General features: G+C 61.9%; 1 protein-coding gene and 1 long non-coding RNA gene across 16 annotated transcripts in view; one reads left to right on the top strand and one right to left on the bottom strand.

The window, feature by feature from the left end:
* PLEKHA6 (pleckstrin homology domain containing A6) overlaps nucleotides 1–26,452 on the top strand; it is a 146,575-nt gene that overhangs the window by 89,965 nt on the left and 30,158 nt on the right. For 10 of the 15 annotated variants that reach the window (XM_055144284.1, XM_055144273.1, XM_055144278.1 and 7 more), the window contains 6 exons: nucleotides 14,784–14,864; nucleotides 15,639–15,747; nucleotides 18,130–18,234; nucleotides 18,795–18,867; nucleotides 21,801–21,901; nucleotides 24,719–24,921. In XM_055144284.1, the coding sequence (XP_055000259.1) occupies nucleotides 14,784–14,864; nucleotides 15,639–15,747; nucleotides 18,130–18,234; nucleotides 18,795–18,867; nucleotides 21,801–21,901; nucleotides 24,719–24,921 (672 nt within the window). Of the gene's footprint in view, nucleotides 1–1,503; nucleotides 1,511–10,751; nucleotides 12,014–14,783; nucleotides 14,865–15,638; nucleotides 15,748–18,129; nucleotides 18,235–18,794; nucleotides 18,868–21,800; nucleotides 21,902–24,718; nucleotides 24,922–26,452 lie in introns of those variants that run through there. The other 5 variants (XM_055144287.1, XM_055144276.1, XM_055144280.1 and 2 more) reach the window with 3 other exon arrangements.
* On the bottom strand, nucleotides 9,751–12,530 carry LOC129406464 (uncharacterized). The gene is made up of 2 exons (XR_008631008.1): nucleotides 11,905–12,530; nucleotides 9,751–10,673 (listed from the first exon to the last, which is right to left on the bottom strand). It is a non-coding gene; the product is annotated as an uncharacterized LOC129406464 (long non-coding RNA).

Below are 26,452 nucleotides of genomic sequence, written 5' to 3'. Positions count from 1 at the left end.
CAAACTAGAAAACTGGGGAGACTTATCCTGAAAAGCAGGGGCCTTCTCATTTGCATATATCTGCATAAATTTGCATGCACCCTCCACAGGCTATTTTCCTTCTGGATTTAGAGTCTCCTCTCCCCCCACACTCAGTTGTCTATTTTTAAACGGATAAAGACTCTGTACTCCTTCCTGCCTACCTTTCATCTGCGTCCTTAAATAGGCACAGATTACTTCTGTAACTGTGTCTGTTTGTTTTGTTTGGGGGCGTACACCCTGCGATGTCCCAGGGTCTCTCCTGGCTCTGCGCTCAGGAATCACTCTGGGTGGTGCTCCGGGGACCGTAGGGGGTGCCGGGGATTGAACCCCCCAGGTCGTCAGCAGATGCAAGGCAAGTTCCTCCCCGCTGAACTATTGCTCCAGCCGTTATTTCTGTAACTTAGAAATACCGAAAAAAAAAAAAATGTCCCACCTGTGGACACAGTGTGCGCAGATCCAAGCAGCCCCGTTTCCCGGCTTCGCCTCTGGCAGTGCCTCCCTTCTCTCTCCTAACTCCCGAGTGAGGCAGGGAGTCCCGGAGGCCCAGAAACCCTGGAGCCCCCATGGCTCCTGAGCCCGCCCTTGGGAACCCTCAGAGGTGCCGGCGAGCCCCTTCCCTCTGTGCCCGTCCTGGATCCCAGGGATGCTGCTCCTAGCCACTACCTTTGTCTGCTCTCCCTCCTCCAGGACTAAATGAAAACCTCCCCTCCCCCAGATCCCAGCTCCTCCATTGGCCCGCGGGCAAATATTTCATAATGTGGGCTCATCCAATTGGGCGCCGTGCCAGGGCCCAGTGCCCTCTGGTTGTGTGTGAGCTCCAATCAGGCGGGGCGGCCGGCCGGGGTGGGACTTGGGGCTGCACATGGGAGGCGGCGGCAGTGCTCAGGTGGGCGGTTTCAAGGGCCAGCGGCAGCGGCTGTCCAGCGCGGACAGGGTTAAGGCCGGCCGGCATGTGTGTGTGGCTGTTAATGATTGCTACCCACCAGGGACTGGTGAGTATTAAAGGAAACCCTGGCCCGGCTCTGAGTGCAAAGAGTCAGGGTCGGAGCCTGCAGAAGGACGGCACACGAGCGCCAGTGCGTGAGTGGTTATCTGTCTGTCTGTCTGTCTGTCTGTCTGACCGTCTGTCTGGGTGTCTGGGGGACAGGCCAGGGAACCCAGATAGACCCATTCCATCTGCAAAGCAGGTTTTTTTTTTTCCTATTCCTCTCAAATGCAAATTCTCAGCTGGAGGCCAGATTTCTGTTAACCATTTCTCTTTATTGGAAGGAGACCTTGTGGGGGCGTTTGGGGCGCAGGTGGAGGGCGGCTTGGCAGGACAGGGCACAGAAGCCAGGCTACGGGCCGCTGTGTGTCCCGCGGCCGAGACAATGGTTGTGTGGACACCCTGCGCACCGGCTGAGCCGGCTGCCTGCTCTCGGCTATTGTCTCCAGAGAGGGGCTCCCGGCGCCAGGCTCGCTCCCCAGCCCGGTGGAGCCGCCGGAGCCGATGCCGGGAGGAGACGGAGCCGGGCCAGCGCTTCCCTGCCCGAGCGTCGGGTCAGGTGTGGGCAGGTGCGGAGACCCCAGCTGGCCGCGGTGCAGAGAGTTATGGGCGGGCAGACTCATAACTCCTCCTGGCAAACATGTCATTTGGGAAGAAGCAGAACCAGTCTTCCGGGTTCACCTCTCTGTGGCCCCCTTAGCCTCAACTTCCCTGGCAGGCACCTTGCTCCGCCGCTCCCCCAGACGTTTGTCTTCTGGGGGCGCTGAACCGCTCTGCCTGTCAGCGGGCACAGCGCGTGGGGCCAGTGCCTGCGCTCTGTGGGTAGCGGGTAGCGGCCGTCTTGGTGCGTCCTGCAGGCACGGAGCTGAGAAATGACACTCCGCTCGTCCCCAGAGCAGAGCTGCCGCCCTCCCCGCTCCGAGCCAGGGGTCCCTTCACGTGCGCCCCCACCCCCTTTCTCAGGAGAGAAGCTGTGGGAGGACTCAGCGGTGCTGTGTGGTCCCAGGGCCCTGGGGTGGGCGCAGAGTACTCTGGGGAGAGGAGGCAAACAAGCCTGGGGGGGCGGGGGGCTCTCAGGCCCGGGAGAGGAGGGAGCCAGGCGCACCGGGACTGGGGTGCAGTGCCTGGGGTGCTCTTCCAGGCACATCCGGCAGCATGCTCCGACAGGTGAGGGATTCACCTGTTCCCAGGCAGCACTCACCCCGCCCCCCGCCGGCCCAGCACGTGTTCAGGGGCCTCCTCGCCCCTCCAGTCTGTTTGGCCCCTCCAGTCTGTTTGCTCCCCGCCTGCCCGCCTGCATGCCACTTCCTTCAGTCCTGTGGGGTGGGGGTGGGGGCGGGCCCCCTCTCTGCTTCCTTCCCTCTCCACCCCTGACCCCAGGCCTGGCCGCCCTCCCGTTCCTCCAATCCGTTGCCGCCTCCCGACCAAATCCAGGTCAGGTTATCAATGGACACGCTCTGGTGCCCACTTCAGGGGCTGTTTGTTCAGAGACGGATTGTTTCCTGGTACCACGGCAGGCTCCAGGACTGGTGGGGACAGGGTGGGGACAGGGGAGCTGCAGGGAAGTCCCTCCCAAGGCTGCTGTCCTGGCAGCAACCCTGTCCCTCTGCACCAGGGACCATGCAGACCCCCTCCTCCCGCCTCCCCCCTGCAGACCCCCTCTTCCCTCCTCACCCCTGCAGGCCCCCTTCTCCTTCCTCCCCCTGCAGACCCCCTCTTCCCTCCTCGCCCCTGCAGACCCCCTCTTCCCTCCTCACCCCTGCAGGCCCCCTTCTCCTTCCTCCCCCTGAAGACCCCCTCCTCTCTCCTCCCCATGCAGACCCCCTCTTCCCTCCTTACCCCTGCAGGCCCCCTTCTCCTTCCTCCCCCTGCAGACCCCCTCTTCCCTCCTCGCCCCTACAGACCCCCTTCTTCTTCCTCCCCCTGAAGACCCCCTCCTCTCTCCTCCCCATGCAGACCCCCTCTTCCCTCCTTACCCCTACAGACCTCCTTCTCCTTCCTCCCCATGCAGACCCCCTCTTCCCTCCTCACCCCTGCAGACCCCCTTCTCCTTTCTCCCCCTGCAGGCTCCCTCCTCCCCCCTGCAGACCCTCTCTTCCCTCCTTACCCCTGCAGAGCCCTTTCTCCCTCCTCACCCCTGCAGACCCCTTCTCCCTCCTCACCCCTGGAGACCCCCTCCTCCCCGGCCCCGAAAGCCCCCTCCTCCCTCCTCACCCCTGCAGGCCCCCTTTCCTCCTCCCCCTGCAGACCACCTCTTGCCTCCACCCCGCTGCAGACCCCCTCTCCCCTCTGCCACCCTGCAGACCCCCTCTTCTCTCCTCCCGCTGCAGACCCCCTCTTCTCTCCTTCCCCCTGCAGGCCTGGGGCTGCCAGATGACCTGTGTTCCCTGCTCATTTCTTCTTGCCCGCTGGCCCGCAAACCTTGCAACTGTCTTTTTTTTTTTTTAACCCTGTAGGAAGTCTTAACGCAGAGATGCCAAAGCTTGGGTAGTTCCAATTAAGTTTGCTTGCACTTGGGATTGTGCTGTTGGATTTCTTTCCCCTTCTTCCTTTATACCTGTCGGTGTCATCGTTGAGGTGCTGGGGTCATACAGCTGGCAGAGCTGGCGATCGGGGTGATCCCACTCAGTGACGTGAGAGGCAGTGTTGGGCCCAGCCCCTGAGCCCCCGTGCCCCCAGCCCCTGGCTTGTCGTTGGCCGTGCTTCTCCCTTTGCCATCGTAGCTGGGCTCTCCCGGCGCCACTGTCTCACACCCCCCCTCGCCGGTGCCTCGCACAGCCAGGAGAATGTTTTGGAGGATCCACACATATGAGAGCCGGAAGTTGGCTTGGACGGTGTTAGTGCCAGTCTGCAGAGCGAGCGGCTGGCACGGTGAAATGTGCTGTGACGGTTGTGTTGTCTGTGGCAGCCCCTAGCCGTGGTGGGGAGCGTGATTCAGGAGCTGCTCTTTTCGTTTCTGTTGTATTAAAATGTAAACACTTGCCCACACTGGGGCGACTGAACCGGAAGGTGGCCACGAGAGTGATGCTGTGAGGTTTGTTTTGTTCCCTCACGTTGGTGATGAGCAGCTGTTCTGCATGCGCCTCAGCCCTCCCCCGGTCCCCGCCATTGGTGTTGCTGCCTGTCACCCAGGGGTAAACTGAGGCTGAAAGGTACAGGGGCTCAAGACCCTCAGGCTGCCCAGGCATTCTGCAGGCATTCTCCAGCGACCTCCCTCCACCCTCCAGCCCTGCTCCCGCCCTCTGTAACAGGAGCGGGCAGGGCGAGAGCGGGGGTCGTCCTCAGCCATGACATGGGCTGGGGCAGCAGCGACTGTGGTGGGCTCAGCCTACTGACCGACTCCTCTCAGCCCAGCCCCCCTCGCTGGGGACCCCAGAGGGCAGCGGGCTGAGGAGCGCCTCTGCTCTCAGCCCCTCACCCAGGACCTGGGGATTCCTGATTCCTGCTGTGAGGAGTGTGCTGAGGGGGCAGTGCCCCCCTCCCCGTGGAGTGAGGCTCTTCCCTGTACATCCCTGTGCCTTGGGTGGGTGGGTGGGGGTGCTGGGGGGCCGTGGGGAGTGTCTCCTGCGGCAGCCCAGCCAGGCTCCAGCCCCTGATTGATTGCTGTCCCTTGCCCCCAGACAAAGCCTCTTCGGCTTTCAAGCTTATCAGAGTCTGGCTGGCCAGAGGGGGGGGGGAGGGGACAGGCCCCATCCTCCAGCAGATGGGAGCTGCCCCTGGGTCTCCGCTGAGGGGGATCAGAGCCTGGCGTCCCTGCTCGTGCACGGTCTGACACCCTCCCCGTGACACTGGCCTCTGTGGGCGCCCCCTCCCTCCACAGGGATTACCAGGGAGAGGGCACGGGGGCTTTCTCCCCTGATCTCGGAGTCCCCCCTGCATAGAGTGAGCTCCCCTCTCCTGTCCTGGGGCCCAGAAGGGACAACTGGAAGGTCCAGCAGGGGCCGGGATGTGGCTCAGTGAGAAGTGCACACTTGGCAGTGCTCAGGGCTTACTCCTGGCTCTGTGCTCAGGGAACCACATGGGATAGTGGGGATCAAACCTGAGTCGGCCTCGAGCAAGGCGAGCACGTTCCCCACTGTCTAGTGCTCCGGTCCAGAGGTGCACCTGCCGTTTGGCGCCCTGGAGGAGCGGGGGTGGGGGTGGAGGTGGGGCGCAGCATCCTTCTCCAGCCCAGAGACCGAGGGACGGCCCCAGCCTCGGGTGGGGGTACGCTGAGACTGGGAGCTTTTCTAGCCTGCTGTCAGGAGACGCAGCAGCCTGGGTTCTGGGGGTTTCCGTCACAGCCTGACTCCGACCACCTGGCTCTTGTCACCCTGCCCCAGGGGGTCTGAGGGCGCTGTCGGCAGGGCAGGAGCCTGGCTGCGTGACTCCCCACACACAGTTCCTTCCCAGAAGGGTGGGGTGGGGTCACCGCTGCCTGGGGACTCCTGGAAAAATCTGCTGAGCTGGGAATGAAGAGGCGGGGCCCCGGGGCCTGCTCTAGCCTGAAAGCCAGCAGCTGGACAGCGTCCGTCCGCCTCTGAAGGGAGCATGGGGCTGGGGTGCAGAAAGGGGGCGGGGGCATGGTGAGGGCCCTCCCTGTCCCTCCTGGAACTCTTCCAGTGTCAGGAGAAGCTCTGGGTGCCTGAGGGCTGGGCCCTGCCCGCCTCCTGGACTTCCGTCTGGCTTGCCTGGGCCTGGGCATCTGAGAGGCGGCGGTGTGGAGAGCAATAACGCCTCCTTCCTTTTAGTTGTCCTCCCTCTCTGCAGAGACACGTACCAAGGCCAGGACATGGGGTGCTGGGACTCGGTCTCTTCGCAGGCTGGGGCAGGCTTTGAGGGGGAAGACCCTTACACACACACACACACACACACACACACACACACACACACACACACACACACACCCCAGCCCCCAGACCTCTGGGTCAGCACCAGACCTGGACTTTGGCGTTTGGACAGCTAGGGAACAGGCACTCAGCAGTCAGTCACTCATCCACCAGCAAGGAGCAAGGATCCTGGGCAGGAGTCCTGGTGTGCCGGGGCCACGCAATGGGGGAGCCCTGGGCACTGTCCAGGGAGGTGCTGGGCTCCCGGTGAGATGAGGTGGGCAGAGCTTTCCCACCCAAGGAGGCATTTCAGTGGCTTAATACACGACATGATTTAGATCCATCTTCACTCGGGTTGTCTTTGTGTTCTGGAGACAAATGAAATTCCGTAAAGCGAAATATTCCGTTTAGACATTGAATTATCCCAGCGCCGTCAAAAGCGCAGCACGAAAAGTCCCCATGAAATCCCCCTGAGATATATCCACATCCTCTCCGTTTCTTAGGCACACACAGATACACAGCAGCGCATCTACATATCCTAACATATATGGATGCGCACATGCATGTTCTTGAAATAAATATGCACGTGTGCTCACATTAAATATGCACACGCACGCACACGCACACACAGAGACAGAGCAAAACACTACCCGGCCTACAGACACACAGTGCTCCTCCTCACTCCTCTCCTATCACAGGAGAGAGGGGCCGTCCTGGCCCCAGGGTGGGCGAGGGGCAGCAGAGCCCTGGGGAGCTGGGCTGGAAGGAGTGGCCCCTGGTCTGATCTCCAGCCCTTTGCTTTCTGTCCAAGGCAGAGGCGGCTCTCAGGGGCAGTTCCTGGCTTTCCCTGTCTGTCCAAGAGTCGGGAAGGAAAATGTGCCTGGACCCTGGTAGGCAGGAGGGGGCCCTGGGGATAGGCTGCATGGAGCGGAAAGAGGGGGGCTCGGGCGGCGTCCCCCTGCAGGCCTTCTGTCCAGGAGCCTGGGGCTTCCGAGTGTTCCACGCTTGCAGGGGGGAGAACGCCTGATTCTGGCCATCTGGGAGCGTCCTGCGGGCTGGGAGCACGGGCGGGGCAGGCAGAGAGGCCGGCGGGACAGGAGCGGGCTGGGGCTGTGTGTGCGTACCAAGACCCCTCCCCCTGCAGGAGCGTGGGGTGCTGCTCGGGCGGGAACCTCTGTCTGTGCTCTTCCCCGAGTGGCAGGAAGACTCTGGAGACAAGCTGGGGAGAAGTGGGCTAGGAATGACCCTGGGGTGACGGGGGAGCCCTGGGGGGTCAGGCCCACCTGATTGCGGGAAACGTAAACCTCGTGGGTCTTCACTGGGACTGAACTGGTAGCCAACAACGCTCCCTCCAGATAACGCTGACATCCGGGGCGGGGGGGGGGGGGGGGGAGTGGACGGCCAGAGCCAAACCTCCCCCACGCTCCCCTGCTCTGTGGGCGGCAGAAACACTCCCTGGCTCATGCCTGGAGCTTGCTAGATGGGAGGAGGGAGAGAGAAGAGGGGGTGGAGAGGTGAGAGGCAGGCGGCCCTCCCCCCCCCCCCCCCCCCCCCCCGTCTTCTCTCCCTGTAATGAGCGGGAATATGGCAGGAGCCAGAGCTCTCTCGGGGCGGGGCCTGGCCAGGGCTGCTTCTCCACCCGTCAGCAGATTCCCAGGAGCCATGGAAATGGAGCCGGGTGGTGTGACCCAGATGGGCCAGGTGCTGGAGGGAGCTGGGGAGGTTTTTCTATACCGGTTCAATACAGATCACAACGCAAGCTCTGGGTGTGTGTGAGTGTGTCCGTGGATAAACACCTGCCCGTCACGTGCCAGGGTCCTGGCGGACTAAAGCTCTCAGAGGCCCCATTGATTTGCTGCTTTGGCTGTGTGGGGCCCAGCATACTCCAGCTGGGTGCTGACTTGGAGTCCCACAGTTAGCCCTGCGGCGAGGCTGAGCCTAGAACCTGGGAAAGCCCAGACTAGAGGGGGAGACTCGGAGCAAGTCAGAGGCTCCGGGCTGGAGCCGTCGGAGAGTGGGTGGGCACTTGCCTTGTACATGGTCAATCTGGGTTTGATCCCTGGCACCCCTCGAGCACTGTCCTCGAGTACTGCCAGGAGGGGTCCCCGAGTGGAGATCCCTGAGCACTGCTGAGTGCGGCACCCTCCCGGCCCCCACCCCACCGTGTGGAGGCAGCTGCTGGGTGAGTCCTACGCATCCAGCCACACACCTAGCGTCCCCCCAGTCCCACCCCGTTCTCCCCCACCCCTCCCAGCCTTCTTATGCCCGAGACTGCGTTTCGGTGCCTCCAGCATCTGGCCTGTATCTGGATTTATTTGGAAGGAAAATGACGGTCGCCCATTTCTCTAGACATTTCATAGCTGGAAGGTTTGCAGCTATTATTTTGGAGACTTAGAAAGCACCTCCCGTGCAACCGACGGCTTCTTGTCACCGGGTCTGGGCTGCAGGCTGGGAACCGCCACATTCTCTTTCCCGACGGTGCCACCCATGTCGGTTCAGTCCCTGAGCTGCCACTGCGGGACCCTGCTCTGGGGTGTCCCTGTCACCGTGCAGACGGGTCTCCCTCCTGCCCACTGCCCCCCGTGGTCTTCTCTCCCTGAAACGAGCTGGGATATGGCAGGAGCCAGAGCCCTCTCGGGCCGGGGCGGCCTGGCCAGGGGCTGCTTCCCAGGAGCCATGGAAACGGAGCCACGTGGTGTCGCCCAGATGGGCCAGGTGCCGGAGGGAGCTGGGCAGGGGACAGCGGTGACTCCAGAGGTCCAGCTGAAGATCGGGTCTGAAAGTGCGGACGGAGAGCCCCTCCTGGTCCCCTTCCTCAAGGCCCTGCACCTTCCTGGGCGGTTAGCAGTGAGATCGAAGAACCCCAGCCGGGCTGAGAGTATGCGGGGTTACCCACCCTTGGCGGGCAGGGGGCCCTGAGGCCTCTCTTGGGCTCCGCCTCGCACATGAGCTGCCCTGGGCAGCAGAGACAAGACGCCACTTGCACGCGAGGCAAAGCTGAGGGAGGCCCCCAAGCTCGGCTGGAAGAGAAAGAGGATTACTTTTTGCTTCTGGAGGAAGGAAACTCATCTTCCCCGCCCCGCTCCTCCACCCCCTCTTCCAGTGCCAATGAGCCTTAATTTTCTTCCGCTTCTAATGAAGATGGAGAGAAGCCAAGTTATATATTCAACCAGACAGGGGAGCCGGGTGAGGAGATGAGGGGGCAGAAATGGGGCTTTTCCGCGTGGAGAGGAAGTAATTAACGTTCGGAGTGTGGAGATAGGGAAGCCCTGGGTAATAGAATTTTAAGTTCTAAGTGTAGGTGGTTAAAAAAACAGAGTCGGGGGACCAGGATGTGCCTCGGCTGGTAGATGAAGCCCTTGGCTAGCAAGTACAAAGGCTGGGGTTTGATCCCTGGCCCGTCTTGGCCCTGTCGGCATTGCTAGGGGTGGCCCCTGTCACCCCAAGTTCCCCAGGTGTGCTCCATCCCAACAGACACTGGAGTTTCCCTTGTTCATTCATTCGCCCATTTTCCAACCCCAAGCTACTATGCATGTGAGTCCCTGATGCAAGCAGGCATCAGGGGAGGGTCCTGTCCTCCCTAACGGGGTTAGGGGTGGGGAGAGAGTGCTGTGCAGATGTCGCCTCTTGTCGGCAGGATAAAGCATAAAGTACCCCTGCAGGGCTGAATCTACGGATTGTCGGGATTTAGGGTTGGAACACCAGCAGAATCCAGGTCTCTCTGATTGCTTGTCCCCTGCTGGATTAAGGAAGAGGGTGCGGCGGGGAGGGTGCCTGCCTTGCACGAGGCCAACACAGGTTGGATCTCCAGCATAGGGTCCCCTGAGCCCATCAGGAGTGTTCCCTGAGCACAGGGCCAGGAGTAAGCCCTGAGCTACTGTTGCGTGAACGTTCTGCAATCGGAGGCGCTGAGGTAGGAACGCGGAAGAAATAATCACTGATTGGAGGACTAAGGCTCGCTCTGGCTCTTAGCAAAGGCAGAGGGCCTCGTGGACCTCCTTTTATTGATCATGGTACCTCTAAAGGGTGCAATATAGTGATGTCACCAAAGGCATCAAAAAATGTTACAGGGAGAACATTGAGACAATGGAACATATTGTTTCCTTGTATGGGTAGGCCTATAGCCTCGGGAAAAGAATACAGAACTGAGAAGGGAAAGATACAAAACCGAAACTGAAACCTACAGGCACCTGGATACAAAACCGAAACTGAAACCTTCTTCAGGCACCTGGATTTACATCCCAAAGACTAGGCTGTGCTTGCCACTTCAAATACAAACTGGGCAGGCACCTGAAATCTGCATCCCAAAGACAAAGCTGGGCCAGAGCCTACATTTTACAATCTCAAAGGTCAGGCCTGGCTAACACCATCTGCATGTCAAAGACCAGCCAGGCTTCTGTGAGAGAAGGAAAAACTGCTCTTTTCAGTATTCTGAAATTATTTTTCTGAAGGCAGCTTGAAAGGGGGAAAATGTTCAGCTTCATCCAAACCAGTCAGGACACACGAGAAGTCTCGCCCATTTTCATGGGTCCCTATGTTCCTGTCCGTAGTACGGTGCAGTATACATGGGCTCGCCCTGGTAGCTCAGTCCAGCCCCAACAGCTACAGCCAGATCTGGCCCCCAAACCAAGGGAAAAAAAAAAACAAACAACAAAACAACCAAAAGAATGTTCGTCGGCTTTTCCCAACACTGCAATGTTCCCGGCCTGAGTTCTGTCCTCAGATTTAAACAATTAGATTAGCTCCTCTCTCCTCCATCGGCCGTGACGTCACAGGATTGCCATAGCAACAGACTGTGATGGCACCAGAATGCCCTGGCTGCTGGAAAGAACCACATTGGCCAGAAGAGATTATGTCACCTGAAAGCAGGAAAAAAAAAAAAAGAAAGAAAAGAAACAAGATCAAAAGCCAGAGAAGCTGACATTTGATTTCAGGAAGAACATCTCTCGGTGGAGTAAGATGCCAGCAGCTTGGAGCCCGAAGCCCTCCCCGGCATGCAAGGCTCTTCCTGGGGCGGATCCGAGGCAGGAGACAGGGTGGTGACCTTCAGGGGTCCTTGTAGCCCAGGCACCGGAGACCTGGGGGCTTTAGGGAGAGGAGAGATGGAATCCTTTGGGGCCTCTGGAGAATTCAGGGAATTGACAAGGAGGCAAACCACCTGCCTCCCTGCCCTGCGCAGGACGGGCTGTCTCCAGCTGGAATTTATTCTATGGCAGCTGAAAAGATTTTGAGAAATAAACAGGCAGTGACCCCCCACCCTGCCCTGCCCCGCCGGCACGCCCCGTTTGCTCCCCTCCTCCTGATGGACTCTGGGAGGTCACTTCCCTCCAGCCTCCCCCAGCTCAGAAGCCTGGTCCTGGCCACCAGCCCTGACCCCTGGACAGCCTCCTTCGTGCGTCCCACCTGCTCCTGATCCCCGGGGCCCGCCCCCCCCCCACGGCGGGAGGTGCAGTGGGCACCTTATGGGCACGGCCCATTCACTGTGCTCCGGGGTCGTGAGCTGTGGCACGGACACCGGGCAGGCTGAGAGGAGGAAGGCGGCCTCGCCCACCTCAGCCTCGCACCTGGACTGACCCCCGTGGACACAGGCAGGAGGGGCCCAGCGAAGCGGAGCGGGGAGCAGGGCGTGCGGCTCGAGGCTGGCTCCCGGCTGGCAGCCGGGGACGGGAGGAGGGGGCAGCTGTCTTCCTGCAGGTCGCTGGCATGTGCTTCTGCCGTGCAGATGGGAACACGGCCCCGCACCGCTCCGCCCGCCGCCGCTCCCCGGCGTCCTTAGCTCGGGGAGGTCGGGCTGCCTGCAAGTTGGACACCTGCTCCGCGCGCGCCCGGCCCTTCCCTGGCTGCCTTTCTCCTTGGGGACCCGAGCCGGGAGGGCAGCGTCTCCCGCTCGCTCGGCCTCTGCCGGGCTGCATTCCACCACACCTTAGGCAGTGGCAGGTCTCGGGCACCCTCCCCCTCCACCCTGCCTCCGTGCCGGTGCCGGTGCCGGTGCCGGAGCCCAACCCTGGGCACCCGCCGTGTCTGCGCCGCCCCTCCTTCCTTCGCCCCGGATCTTGGCCTGCGCCCTCCCGGCAGAACTGGAGGACTCACCAGTGGAGGGATGGTAGAAGCAGAGTGGCTGTCAGGTCCCCCGAGGCTGCCGATTGCGGGACAGAGCTGCCAAAAAGATGCTGAAGTTTCGGGCTGATCGGCGGGTCAGGTAGGGACTCCTGCTGGGGCCCGGGTGCCAGCTAGAGAAGGTGCAGCTGGCCTGGCGGTGGGGCCGGGGCTCCGCGGCTGCCTCCGGCCGGGGGCCTGCCCCGCTGACCTGGCAGAGGCACCCGAGCTAGGTCAGTGGCTGCTGCATTGCAGTGCCGTGCCGGGGAAGTGTTTGGAAATGGGTCGCCCGGGGATGGAGGGAGGACGTCATGTGGAGGGGTTGCCGGGAAGGGGCGTTGGGGGCAGGGAGGAGGGACAGTGCCGGCGGACGACAGCGCCCGTGTTTGTGTGTGTGTGTGTGTGTGTGCGTGTGTGTGCACGCGCCTGCCTCCTTCTGTCCTTCTGTCCATCCTTCCTCCTGTCTGTCTGATTGTCTGTCTGAGCAGTGCCTGCAGGGACGCTCTCAGCAGACTCAGCACAGACAGGACAGAGCAGAAGGACAGCTGGGGGCAGGGCCACCAGGACAAAGCAGAGACCTTGGCACTGCACATGCTGCCTACCTGCCCCCCGGACTTTGATGTGGGACCATGCCAGGGACCAAGGTCAAGGCAGCTGTTTTCTTCCTCAGGGGTCCCCCACCCCCCAGCTCGGTTGATGGAGAAGCACGTCCATGGAGAGGGGAGAGGAGGGAGCACAGAGAGGCAGGAAGCAGGTTGTCCCAGCACAGAGTTGGAGTCCGGGCACGGGGGACCCAGATCGGGGTCCTAAATGGGAAGTTCAGGGGCAAACCCCAGATGCCCGCACAGACATGTGGGGGCTGTGGCTGGGGGTCGCCCATCATCAGCATCCCGGCTGCCTTGACTGGGGGTCTCCAGCCCATCTGATGCCATATAGCAGAATGGGGAGGGAGTGTCTGACAACGTGGAAAGGTGAAATGTAAAAGGATTTCCGAGTGCGCGCTGACTCCAAAGTCTAACTCAAACACACCATGAATCCTCGGCCTTTCTGGCAGTGTTTACCTGAGTTGCACTTTTTTGTGTTTTGGTTTTTGGGTCAGGCCCAGCGGTGCTCAGAGACTCCTCCTGGCTCAGCATTCAGGAGGCACGGCTGGCTTTGCCAGGACTCGGACTCGAACCCAGGCCTCCAGTTTGCTCTTTATCCAGGGGATCTCCGTTTCTGCCTCTGTATTGCATTTGTTGGGCAAAAGGGGTCAAGAGTGAAAAAAGATGAAGAAGCCTGTTTTTTTGTGTGGTTGTTTTTGTTTGGGGTTGGAGTGGTGAGGGCGGGGAACCCAGTGATGCTCAGGGGTTCTCTTGGCTCTGCATGCAGGAATTACTCCTGGCTGTGCTCAGGGACCAGCTCGGTGGGTTGCTGGGGAATAGAACCCCGGTTGTCTGTGTCCAGGGTGAACGTCTTACTGTCTGTGCTACTGCTCTGGCTCCAAGAAGCTTTACGGTGCCTGACTTTGGGCTTCATCTGCTTGGGATCTGTTTGGAAGCTGAAACGGCCCCTTGCTGTTGTCTTTGGCTTCAGTGAACAGTTCAAAAACCTCGATGGGTCTTGGATGTTGAGAGGGTCTGCAAAAGGTGTCTGCGCTCCCCCCAGCCTCTGACACCCCAGGTTCTGGTCCAGACCCACCCAAGCTGGTCTTGTCCTGTGGATGCTCAAGCTGCAGAAAGCTCCGTCCTGGTGCCTGCATCTCGGGGTGCCCGAGCCTGCCCTGGCTCTACCTCTCAAGGAGAATAGTGAAGCCGATCCTAAAACTCACCCTGCACCCCACCCCAGCCCCATTGGCTGGGTGCTTGAATCTCCCCTGTGACGTTCTTGCCAGATTCCATCTTCCATGGCTGCAAAATCATAATTTGCAAATTATGATTTTTACAGGGGCCACACCCAAGGGTTCTTGAGGGTCTGAAATCTCCCCCAGCGATGCTCAACCCGGCAGCTCAGTGTTTGCTTGGACCCATTGGTAACTGGGGCTCCCACGGCTATCCTGCAGTGCCCCAGAGCCACTAGGGCCATACCCAGGGGTGCTAGGGAGGTCAGGCAGTGTCGGGGAGTGAACTCAGGGCCTCACGTGGCCAGGCATGTGCAGGACCCCGGCCTTTCCCCAAATCCTCTAAAGAAAGAGATGGAGCTCCCAGGGTGGGGGGCTACGCCAGGCTTTTCCGAGGCCCCAAGTTCAATGTCTAGCACCACACGGCCCTCCTGGGCACGTCTGGGTATGCTCCCATAGAAAAAAAGGAAAAAAATAAAAAGCTCAAATTAAAGAGCTGGAGTATGAAGCCAGAGAAGAAGCGCTAGAGGTCACCAGTCTGCAGCGGGTGGACACTCGGAGGGGCCCGGCCGCTGCTGTTCGTGGGAGAGACCCACCCACGGGAAGGCCTGTCTTCCCACCCCAGACACGCTTAGGGGGTCCCCCAGATGGGCTCCTCGGGCTTTGCCCCAACTCAGACCCTGGGAGGTGGTCTCAGCTGACGAGTGAAAGTGTTTCCCTGGGGCTGGAGCGAGAGCACAGCGGGTAGGGCATTTGCCTTGCACGCGGCCGACCCGGGTTCGAATCCCAGCATCCCATATGGTCCCCTGAGCACCGCCAGGAGTAATTTCTGAGTGTAGAACCAGGAGTAACCCCTGTGCATCGCCGGGTGTGACCCAAAAAGAAAGAAAAAAAAAAAAGAAAGTGTCTCCCTGCAGCCCAGCCCCCGTGGCCCCCCACCCTTAGCCATGCCGACGGGTGGGGGGGGGAGGCGGGGACCAGCGGCTCCCCTCAGCCTGCCCTCGGCTGTGCCCCACCGCCTTCGTCTCAGTGCCTCGTGTGTTTGCCTCCACAGCCACCATGAGAGACGGAACACGTTTCTGCACCCAGTGACGGGACAGATTCCGGAGGAAAACCACAAATTCGACTTGAAACTGTATGTTTGTCCCGTGTGGCCTACGGAGCCTGGAGGCCTGGACCCCGCTGTAGTTGGGAAGGGGGCGGGTCCCCTGGGGCTGGGCCCTGAGGGTCTTTTCAGGGTCCCCTGGCCATCGAGCCAGTCTCAGGTCAGGGTGTCCTACAGAGTGAAGTGGAGCCGTGAGGGGGCTCTGAGCCCCAGCAAGGGCCTTTGGGGAAGGGGGCTGGGGAGGGGGCTTCTGCTAGGAGCGTCCGTGACTGAGAGACAAAGGCCATCCAGTGCCCCTCAGCCCACTGGCTCACAGCTGTCACTTCGAGCAGCCCAGAGCACTAGGAGGAGGGGTTTTTTTTGGTTTTTGGGTTTTGTTTTTTTTTTTGGTTTGCTTTTTTGGGTCACAGCTGGAGATGCACAGGGGCTACTCCTGGCTCATGCGTTCAGGAATTACTCCTAGCGGTGCTCGAGGGACCATGTGGGATGCTGGATTTGAACCCCGGTTGGCCACGTGCAAGGCAAACACCCTACCCACTGTGCTATCACTCCTGCCCCTAGGAGGAGGCTTTTAAAGTCAGTTTGCTGGGCGGAAGAGGCACAGACCCAGCACTGTCAGCGTGGGTCGGCAGAGGGGTGGAGGAGTGGCAAGACGGCGCCATGCCAGCCCTGGGGGGCCTGGGGCGGGGACACGGGCCCCTGTGGCTGCCGAAACAGCAGGTCGGGTGGGGAAGGGAGGGCCGGTTCCCGCCGTGCTCCTCTTCTGACTCGTCTCTTTCTTCTTTGCTGCCCATTTGAAATCAGATCCACCTTGGACATGTCCAATAAAGCAGGCGGGAAACGCGTGACCAACAGCGACGTGTCCAATCACAACATGGTGTCCGAGGTCCCCGCCGAGCGGCCCAGCATCCGGGTGAGCGGCCAGCAGGCCCCCAGGAGCCGACTCAGGAGGAGGGCGAGGGAGGGGCGGGGCCCGTCCCAGTTACAGAGTCCCTGGCTTCTTTCTACCCTCTCGGTGCCCGCGGTGTCACCTGTGGCAACCCTAAAACTCCAGATGGTTTCAGAGGTTCCCCTGGAGGACAGAAAGGCCCATCCTCACGAAGGCTCCTGGTTTATGGGGAAGCAGCAGCGGACTCCCCCAGAGAGATGTGTGCGCGTGGCGGGTGGGAGGCCAGGGGTGGGGGTGTCTTTGGGCAGACACCAGGCAAAGCTGGTGATTGATGCTCAGAACATGCATTTGACCACACACATGGGCACCCTGGCAAGGGCAAAGAGGGCCAAGACAAGCTGGAGAGGGTTTGGGAGGAGAGAGATTGAAATAGACACGAGACAAGAAATGGTGGTAGGGGCCAGAAAGAGAGAGAGAGAGAGAGAGAGAGAGAGAGAGAGAGAGAGAGAGAGAGAGAGAGAGAGAGAGAGAGAGAAAGGAGAGGAGAGAGAGGAGAGGAGAGGAGAGGAGAGGAGAGGAGAGGAGAGGAGAGGAGAGGAGAGGAGAGGAGAGGAGAGAGGGATAGAGAGAGGGAGAGGAGAGGAGAGGAGAGGAGAGAGAGGGAGAGAGAGAGAGAGGGAGGGAGAGAGGAGAGGAAAGAGGAGAGAGGGAGAGAGAGAGAGGAGGAGAGAGGAGAGCGGAGAGAGGAGAGAGGAGAGGGAGAAAGGGAGAAAGAGAGAGAGAGGGAGAGAGAGAGAGAGAGCACAGAGGGGAAGGTGCGTGCCTTGCACAGGACCAACCCGGGTCCAATCCCTGGCGCCCCACAGACAGAGTCCCTCAAGCACTACTGGGAGTGATTCCTGAGCACAGAGCCAAGAGTAAGCCCCGAACAACACTGGGTGTGTCTAAAAATATATATAGTGGTAGATCACACAGCCAACTGCGCTCCAAAACCTGAAAGCCATCAGAGCAAGACTAGAACTTGAAAATGTAAGGTGGCAAAGCACGACAGACAAAAAGGCATCCCTGATGTAGCGGAGCTCTAGACGGCTCAGGCAGCAAGACGGCGATGCCGCCTGAGCCTTATGCATGAGCAGCCTATGAATCCGGGTTCGTGCTGGCCTTTGGGGTGGGACTGGACTGAGAGTCGGTGGATTCAGGGATCTGCATGTTCTTGGCACCATGGCCCCACCTTCAGGGGCCAAGCCTCGGCCCTGAGTGAAAGCTCAGGGAAGAACTCCTTCCCGGTCTGACGTACCATAAGACCCAGTTCTTCTCTCCCCGCTACTGCGCCTGAATATGCGGCTTTGCGAGACCCCCAGAGAGGGAGAGGGCAGAGCCCGGCGTGCTCCTCCCAGGAGCCGCTGGCCGCTGCAGGAGTCAGAGGCTATTCCGGGCAGGGCTGCAGGTTTGAGACCCTACGAATCTGCCGAGGGGAGAGGGGGCTACTCACTGCTTGGGGGTCCCTGAGAGGCCAGGTGGACGGGGTGGGGGCTGCACGAGGCCCAAAGGAGAGGTTGGGACTTGTCCAAGGACAGGGACAATCAGGCTGCCCCGAACTCTGATCTCCACGGAGAAGGGCACGGGGTGGGTCAGGGGGCGGGGGACACACTGTCAGAAGCCGGGTCCCTCTGGCAGAGGTGGGCACTGTTCTAAGTGTGGAATGGGGAAGGAAGACGCTCAAACATGCGGGACGCCCAGCCCAGACAGGAGCGATCCCCCAGGCACTGCTGCGTGTGACCCTAAAACCAAACCTAGACAAGCCTAAACCCAGACCTAGAGATAAGCTCCTCACTCCCCCAGGGGATGTCAGAAGGAAGAGCCGCTGCCCAGGGACCTGAGGCGGGCGGGGAGGGGAGAGTGGACAGACACCACACCCCTCCCGAGGTGCCCAGGCCAGGCTGAGCTCTGGTTGGGCGCTTGGGTGAATTCGCGTCCCTCTCACCAAGACAAGAGACAGACCACATGGGGTGCCGGGGATCAAACCTGGGTCGGCCGTGTGCAAGGCAAATGTCCTACCCGCTGTGGGGTATCTCTTCCTGAAGTCATATTTCTCCTGAAAACACCCCAGTGCTTCGAGACAGATGGCATGCCTCTCTTGAGCCCCATTTTATCAATATGTAGTTGTGGAGCCACAATTCGGGGCCACACCTGGCGATGCTCAGGGGTGACTCCTAGCTCTGCACTCAGGAATCATTCCTGGTGGTGCTTGGGATGCCGGGGACTGAGGTTGGCTGCATACCAGGCATGCAAGTGGCTTACCCAATGAGCCCTGGGCCTCACTGCTTGAGGGCACCCCCCAGAGACCTCTCACTCGCCCACTCGCTGCAGTGGGAGAGAACTGGGTCCCCCCTCGCCCCCCGCCAGGCCACCCGGACCTCCCGCAAGGCCATCGCCTTCGGCAAGCGTGCCCACTCCATGAAGCGGAACCCCAGCGCCCCTGTCGCCAAGGCTGGCTGGCTCTTCAAGCAGGTGAGGCCCCTGCGTCCACGTCCCCCACCCCCTCCCCACCACCGCTCCCTGCTCTGTCCTCACAGCAAGGGGACGTCTCTACCTGGACATCTGTCCCTCCAGCCCTAACCACCCCCCTACCCCCTGGCTGCCCCGCCCCGTGTCCTATTTTGGTGCATCTCCGAGCAACCGTCATTTTATAAACACTCGAGGAAGTTGCGCGTCTTCCCCAAACTCCCTGGGAAACTCCGTGTCTGACCTGGGGACCCAGCCAGGCCTCCTGAGCGCTTCTGGAAGGGGTTGGGAATGGGCTGAATCATCTACTCTCTCAGGTCACCAAACAGGGCCACTGCCCTTGGGGGGGCACCCGCTGCTGCCCCTAGAGGTCCCTCTTGGCTCCCTTTTGTCCCCCTGCCACTCGCTCGCTCATCCCACGTCACCTGTCGCCCCTGATCCCCGCGGGGCACAGAATGACAGGACAGACAGGGCCACAGGCACCCGCCCTTCCTGCCTCCCCCCTCCATGGCGCGGTGAGTGGGGGCATCTGTCCACTCTATGCCTGCCTTCCCGCCCCTCCCCAGGCCAGCTCCGGGGTCAAGCAGTGGAACAAGCGCTGGTTCGTGCTGGTGGACCGCTGCCTCTTCTACTACAAAGGTGAGCCTGCCTCGGGCCCCTGCGTCCCAGCGCTCACCTGGTGTGGCTTGCGGGGGGAGGGGCAGGCAGACCTCTCCAGTGGGGCCTGAGTGGCGCAGCTCAGGGAACCAGAGGGGGTTGGGGATCGAACCCGGGTGTCCGTGTGCAAGGCAAATGTGCCGGCCGCAGTGGGGCGTGACGGCCCAGCCGGCGGTCAGCAGTGTGACCCAGAGCTCCCGTGGGTCGAAGCTGCCTTCTCGGCCTCGGCGGGGGAGCTGGGCGGCGACCGGGCAGCCCCGTGAGGTACGGGGGTGGGGCAGGGTCACGCCTGACAGGCCGCCTGCTCTGCGTGGTGTGCTGCCTCCCGCTCTCCGGAATGTTCCGTCCGCTGGGCAAAGGCAGGGGTTTTGTCTGCCCTGTTCATCGCGGCATCCCCAGGGACAGAGCCTGACCCCTTAGGCATTGGTCGGTGTGGGTCACTGCTGACTTTCGTCCTCTCGGAAGATCGGAGATGGGGAGGAGGGCAAAGACCTGCCCACGCGGGGGTAGCTGCGTCTTGGGGTATGAGGGGCTGTGAGGCGATGCCAGGGAGCCCAGAGGCCCAGGTGCCCAGCAGGGCCAGTGCCAGGCCAGCTGCTGAGAGCCGAGGGCCTCCCAGGAGCTGGTCTGTCGATCATTAACCAGCAAACAAGGGCCGTCCCTGGTGACCGCCAGACACTGCTGTCCCTGCTCCGGGTGGCCACCCCCTGGGCCCAGACGGGAGGGGAGGGGTGGGGCGGGCCGTGTTTGGGGGTGCGACAGACTGGGAGGCTGTGCCGTGTGGGGTCCCTGTGCTGGCTGAAGTGAAGTGGGGCTCTGCATAGCTGGTGGAGGTGGGAGCTCTGGGGGGGTGTCTCGAGGGCACCGCAGTGGGTGCAGCTGTCCCCCGAGGGAGGTGCCGAGACCCCCCACGCCCTGGCAGGGATCCCCAGGTAGGGGTCCTCCTCCCCGTGAGAGCTCAGCCCTGGCAGGGATCCCCAGGTAGGGGTCCTCCTCCCCGTGAGAGCTCAGCCTCCAACAAGGTGCCTGGGTCCAACCCCTCCTTCCCCTCTGCCTTACCACCGGACAGCACCCTGAGGTCCCCGAGGAAGAGGAGTTGGGGGGCACGACGAGTGCCACGGAGGGGCTCCAAATCACCCCGAGACTTCCAAGTCCTCATTCGGTTTGTACTCAGGTTGAGCTGAGAGGGGCGGGGTGGGGAAGAAGCGGGGGGCGTGCAGTCTCATGGCTGCCGCCCATCTGGGCCACAAAGCACCCTGCTGCCCGCGCTTCTTGGACCCCCCTCGCCCCCGCGGTCACTGCTCACTGCCCCCCGCCCCGCCCCAAGCTACTCCGTGGCTCGCCTGAGACCCAGGAGGAGCTAGGTGTTGGCTGAGGACCTGGTCCTGCAGGGTGTGTCTTTGGGAGAAGTGCAGGGGTGAGGTCACTGCCAGGAGGGGACAGAGCAAGGCACCAGGTGCTGGGAGCGTACCCGCCGCGGTGCCCTCGAGGACTGGAGCCTGGGGACTGTCCGCTGTCCACCAGGGCTGGAACTGCCTTGACAGTGGTAGACCACTCCCACCGCTGACGGCATCTGGGGGGCTCGTCTGGTGCCAGGAGCCCCTTGCCCCAGGACTGTGGCCAAGGTCGGAACTCTCTGGACATGGACTCGCCTCGGCCCTGGAGCCAGCTGCCATGGTGGCTGTCGCGTGTAGCAGAGTGCAAGCCCTGGGGGTCTCCTTCTGGCGCCCCTTCCCTCCCTGCTTCTAGAACCATGGCACTGGGCTGCGGCCCTGGTATTGGCAGACACCCTGGGCAGAGGGTTTTCCCAGAGGGCCTGATGGACAGTCCGTAGACAACAAGTCACCACTCGTATCTACTCTGCTAGGCTGAGGGGCTCCTCTCTCCACACCCCTGCACCTATCACAGGTGTGCTCATGCCTCACCTGTGCTGTCTCTGCAGGTGGGAGTGCTCCCCCCCACCCCTGCACTCCCCAGTGTGCACACGCCTCACCTGTGCTCTCTACCTACAGGTGGGAGTGCTCCACCCCACCCCTGCACCTATCACAGGTGTGCACACGCCTCACCTGTGCTGTCTCTGCAGGTGGGGGTGCTCCACCCCACCCCTGCACCTATCAGGTGTGCTCATGCTTCACCTGTGCTGTCTCTGCATGTGGGAGTGCTCCACCCCACCCCTGCACCTATCACAGGTGTGCACATGCCTCACCTGTGTTGTCTCTGCAGGTGGGGTGCTCCACCCCACCCCTGCACACACAGGTGTGCACACGCCTTACGTGTGCTGTCTCTGCAGGTGGGGGTGCTCCACCCCACCCCTGCACCTATCAGGTGTGCTCATGCCTCACCTGTGCTGTCTCTGCAGGTGGGAGTGCTCCCCCCCACCCCTGCACTCCCCAGTGTGCACACGCCTCACCTGTGCTCTCTACCTACAGGTGGGAGTGCTCCACCCCACCCCTGTACCTATCACAGGTGTGCACATGCCTCACCTGTGCTGTCTCTGCAGGTGGGGGTGCTCCACCCCACCCCTGCACATACAGGTGTGCACACGCCTCACCTGTGCTGTCTCCCTGCAGGTGGGGGTGCTCCACCCCACCCCTGCATACACAGGTGTGCACACGCCTCACCTGTGCTGTCTCCCTGCAGGTGGGGGTGCTCCACCCCACCCCTGCACCTATCGTGTGTGCTCATGCCTCACCTGTACTGTCTCTACAGGTGGGGGTGCTCCACCCCACCCCTGCACATACAGGTGTGCACACGCCTCACCTGTGCTGTCTCCCTGCAGGTGGGGGTGCTCCACCCCATCCCTGCATACACAGGTGTGTACACGCCTCATCTGTGCTGTCTCTGCAAGTGGGAGTGCTCCACCCCACCCCTGCACTCCCCTTTGTGCACACCCCTCACCTGTGCTGTCTCTGCAGATGAGAAGGAGGAGAGCATCCTGGGCAGCATCCCCCTCCTGAGCTTCCGGGTGGCCGCCGTGCAGCCCTCGGACAACATCAGCCGGAAGCACACCTTTAAGGTCAGTGGCCTTCCTCTCCCGGACAAATGGGAAAGGGACGTGTCCACAGCTGCCGACTCAGAGTCCTGGGGGGGGGGGGCTGAGGGACCAGGGACATGCCCCTCCTGCAGACAGACCGTTTGTAGGACAGAACTGGGGCTGGGCCTCCTGCGCTTTCCTAGGGGAGGGGCAGTTCTCCGGGGAGCGTCTGTGCTTCGGTGCTACTGGGGGAGGAACGGTTCTGTCCTGAGCCTCTGGCGGTGGTTCTTGGGCTGCTGGGGCCTCGGGTCCTTGCTGGAAAACTCCCTTCCCTCCTCGGGCTCGGGTCCTCGGGTCTCAATCTCCAGAGCTGAGTGACACTGTGTCAACCTCTTTAGATGAGAGCCAGGAGGCGGGGCCTCACCTGGCCAGCTGCCCTCCTCCCCCCCAAACCCCAGGACCACCCCTCCACCCACCCCCCCGCCCCGGGAGAGAGCGGCCTGCAGCTGGCTCATCCTAGCTCAGTATTTTTTCCACATTTAAAAATTCATGACCTTAAAGAATGAGAACGCCACGCCCTAGTGTGCTCTATCCCGCAGAAGCCTCCTCCCGGGTTCCAAAGACAAAATAGGCCTTAGCCCTGCCCTTCCTCAGCGTGACATTCTGTCTCTCCCCGTTGAGAACTGGAGGTTCTGGAGCCAGGACTAGGACCCGAGGGTCCCCGAGGGGGTCCTCCGAGCCTCCGCCCCTTCCCGGCCTTCAGATGCCCGCGCGAGTCACCTGTGCCAGGCAGGTGCTGTTCCCGGAAGGAGGAGAAGGGGGCTGGAGGGGGGGGGCGCATAATGAGCTGCAGCCTGCCAGGCTGTGCTGGCAGAGGTGTGAACGGAATGAACAATGAGTAAGGCCCCGAGTCCCCGGAAGCCCGGCGCCAGCAGGGGGGTAAGAACAGGCTGTTTAACCAACAGCAGGCAGGGTGCTGAACACACACGCCCACACACACCCCCGCAGACAAATGGGCCCCGGGCTGGGGTGCACACAGACACCCACACCAGCTCTGTGCTCTACCGCCTGTGGCCCCGGGCCAGCTCCTGAGCGACTGGCACCCACCCGAGACCCCACCCCCACCCCCCTCTGTGCCCAGGGGCCCCACCCCACATGCACCTGCCTCTCGCAAAGTCGAGCTGGAGCCAGAGGCTCCCCAGGTTCGGGGAGGTCTTTCCCCGGGAAAGGAAGGATGGGTGCAGGCAAGCTTGAAACCTGGATGGCCGATGGGGATGTGAACTGGCCCTGCCCAGCTGCTGCCGCAGGCCTTGGCCTTTCCCTGGGGACTCCCCCCCCCAGAGAAGCCCCCCTCAATTTTCAGGGATCTGAACTGGTGCCGCTCTGGCTCCCCAGTGGCCGCCCCATCAGCAGTAATTGTTCCTGGGCCTTTGCACGCTCCCTGTCTGCAGGGAGGGGTGTTTTCTGTCCCCCCTCTGGCCTGTCAGCCCTTCAAGTGCCCAGCGTGTCTGTGCTCCCCTGTGCCCGGTTGCCAGGCCTTCTCTGCACACACGCCGTGCTTAGCCATTCCTTCCCCCCTGGCCCCGGCCACACCCCCAGTTCCAGCTCTGTTCTTGGCCACCGCTGACGTAGCCTTGGCCTGGGCTCCGTGGGCCCCCACTGCCTTGGTCCTCGGGCTGAGTCCCCTGCTGGGGCGGGGGGACTGGCAAGGCCCAGGGAAAGGTGCCCGATGCTCCCCTCACGCACCGAGCGCAGGAGACTCTGGCAGGGGCGGCAGCTGGAGAGCGTGCGGGCCTGGGGTGCAGCTGGAAGGTGCAGACTGGACCTTTGCTTAGGACAGTCCTGAGACTCCATCCCACCCCTGCTCGGCACCGTGAGATGAGAAGACCAGGGACACTGTGGGTGTCCCTGAGGAGTGGCCAGGCTCCGGGCAGGGTTGTCCCTGTGGGCCACTGCTCTGACACAGGCACCCACGCTGGAGGCTGGAGGCTGGGTGGTAGGGTGGGAGGGGGAGGGGGGGAGTTCCAGAACAGAGCAGGACACCCTGGCCGGCCTGCCAGCCAGCGGCACCCCCACCACCCCCGCCCCCCTGTGTGCACTGCTGCCTGCCGGGGGGCCGAGCAGGGCATTGCTGGGCGCCGTGGACCCACGGAGACCCCAACAGACAGACCCCTCTGGGGGCCAGGCCATAGCACAGGGGATGGGGCATTTGCCCGGCACGAGATCGACCCAGGTTTGATCCCCGGCATCCTACGTGGTCCCCTGAGCACCGCCAGGAGTGATTCCTGAGCGCAGAGCCAGGAGGAAGCCCTGAGCATCTCCGGGTGTGACACCGCCCCCCCCCCCAAAGAAACAAGACCAGCGCCTCTACTCAGCCCTGTTCCTGCCTTCCGTGCCGCCTTCTGTCTTCCCTCTGGTGTTGGTTGACCTGTTCTTTGCTTCTCCCCTCTGTGGTCGCGTGAGGACCCCTCCCTGGACAGGAGCTCTCTTCTGGGTACCCGCCCGCCGCACCTGCCCGCGGCCACCAACTAGGTAGTGTGTCCCCCACCCGCGCCCACGCATGCCCCCCGCATGCCCGTCCACACACACAGGCCTGCCTGGACCCGCCCCCCGCCGCACGCTGCAAGGCCGTGTGAGCTGCTCTGGCCCAGGCCCCCGGACAGCGGGTCTTTGCCCTCCAGACCACGAGGGGCCTTGGCCCCTGCTCAGAAGCGTCTTCCCCAGTCTGCCCGCTGGCGGCAGGGAGCTGGCCCGGGCAGACACCTGCATGCCCCCCCGGGGGAGGCTGTGGGGACAGACGCTGCAGACCCTGGCGCCCTCTGACCCCCGTCCTGTGGGCGTGCTGTTCTTTCCCTGCAGGTGACCGTGTGCCGGGTGGACGAGGCCGGGGCCAGTCCCACGCGCAGCCTCTCCCCACAGGCCGAGCACGCTGGGGTCCGCACCTACTTCTTCAGCGCGGAGAGCCCCGAGGAGCAGGAGGCCTGGATCCAGGCCATGGGGGAAGCCGCCCGAGTGCAGATCCCGCCCACCCAGAAGTCGGCACCTCAAGCTGTGCGTCACAGGTGAGTGCCTGGGCACGGGGAACACGGGGCCTGGGTGTGGGGGGCTAGAGGAAGGCGGAGGGGGGGCGGGTTCGCCAACTCCCCATCCTGGCTGGGCCCCGAGCACTGGCCTGAGCTGAGTGATGCAGAGCCCGCAGCTCCGCCTGGCTCCCCAGAGCTCTGGAGGGCGAAGCCAGGAGAGGAGAGGGTCCCCCCGGATGGAAAGGACGGGTCCCTGCCCCTGGCGCCCACTGGGCACGTCACACACAGCCTTTGGCGGGAGGCTCCATTCCACATGGCCTCGACCTTGGTGTGACCTCAGGGGACTTGGTGTGCTCAGAGGCATCGGGTCCCGCTGGCCGGCCCAGGGCGAGGCTTCCACAGAGAGTCAGATGTGGAGAGACAAGGGTCAGCCTTGGCCGCAGATGCCCGCCCAGTCCTTGGCCACCCTCACCTCAAGGCCCAGAGCCCCGCCCTGCCCCACCGGGGCTGAGCCTTGGCTGAGGTTCCATGGGGAACCAGAGGTTGTTTCCAGTACAAGCCCCATATGTGCTTGTAGAACATGTTTCCCAAGGAAGCTCCTGGGGCGGGGTGGGCGGCTTGAAATGTCATGGGGTGCTCTGGAGAGAACGTTGTCACAAGGCCACCCCATCCTTTTTTTTTTTTTTTGCTTTTTTTGGGGGGTCACACCCAGCGATGTACAGGGGTTACTCCTGGCTCTGCACTCAGGAATCACCCCTGGCAGTGCTCAGGGGACCATATGGGATGCTGGGGTTCAAACCTGGGTTGGCCGCATCAAGGCAAACGCCCTACCCGCTGTGCTATTTCTCCAGCCCCCCCTTTTTTTTAACTGCCACATAATCTTTCTTTTTTTTAATGAATCACCGTGAGGTAGTTACAGACTTACAAACTTTCGTGCTTATGTTTCAGTCATACAATGATTGAGTGCCCATCCCTCCACCAGTGCCCATTCTCCACCACCAATGGTCCCAGCATCCCTCCCACCACCCCCACCCCACCCCACCCCGCCTCTGTTGGCAGGGCATTCCCTTTTGCTTTTCCCTCTAGTTTTGGGTGTTGTGGTTTGCACAAAAGAGGTAGAGTGGCCATCGTGTTCGAAGACCTCCCCATCCTTTAATCATGGGGTGTCCTTCCAGGAGTCCATGCACTTGTGGTTTATTAGCACCTACTGTCCACACCGTGCACTGGGGGCACCTGGGAGGGACCCAGAGCTGCTTGCCTCGGGGGCTGATGGCCCAAGGGAGGGCCCAAGGGAGAAGCCCAGTGCTGGGTGGAGCAGACTCGCCCACAGTTTCCCTCCCACCACAGTCCTGAGGGGCGGCCAGAAACCCATGATGGATGGCATGGGCGGAGGGGACTTCTCGCGGTGAAGTTCCTGGACACAGCTGGCCCACACGAGATGTCTGCTCTTGGACGCTGGTGCCACGCTCCTGTGTTTGCGGCCGGACTGGAGGAACTTGAGGCTGCGGAGTCTGACTGACCTCAGCCATAGCTGACCTTGACCCAGGGCTGTGTCTGGGGGGGTCAGCCG

This window comes from Sorex araneus, chromosome 7 (assembly GCF_027595985.1).
Source record: "Sorex araneus isolate mSorAra2 chromosome 7, mSorAra2.pri, whole genome shotgun sequence".
Lineage (NCBI taxonomy): Eukaryota > Metazoa > Chordata > Mammalia > Eulipotyphla > Soricidae > Sorex > Sorex araneus.
The sequence above is the reverse complement of the archived record's forward strand: the minus strand, read 5'-3'. Positions and strand labels throughout refer to the sequence as shown.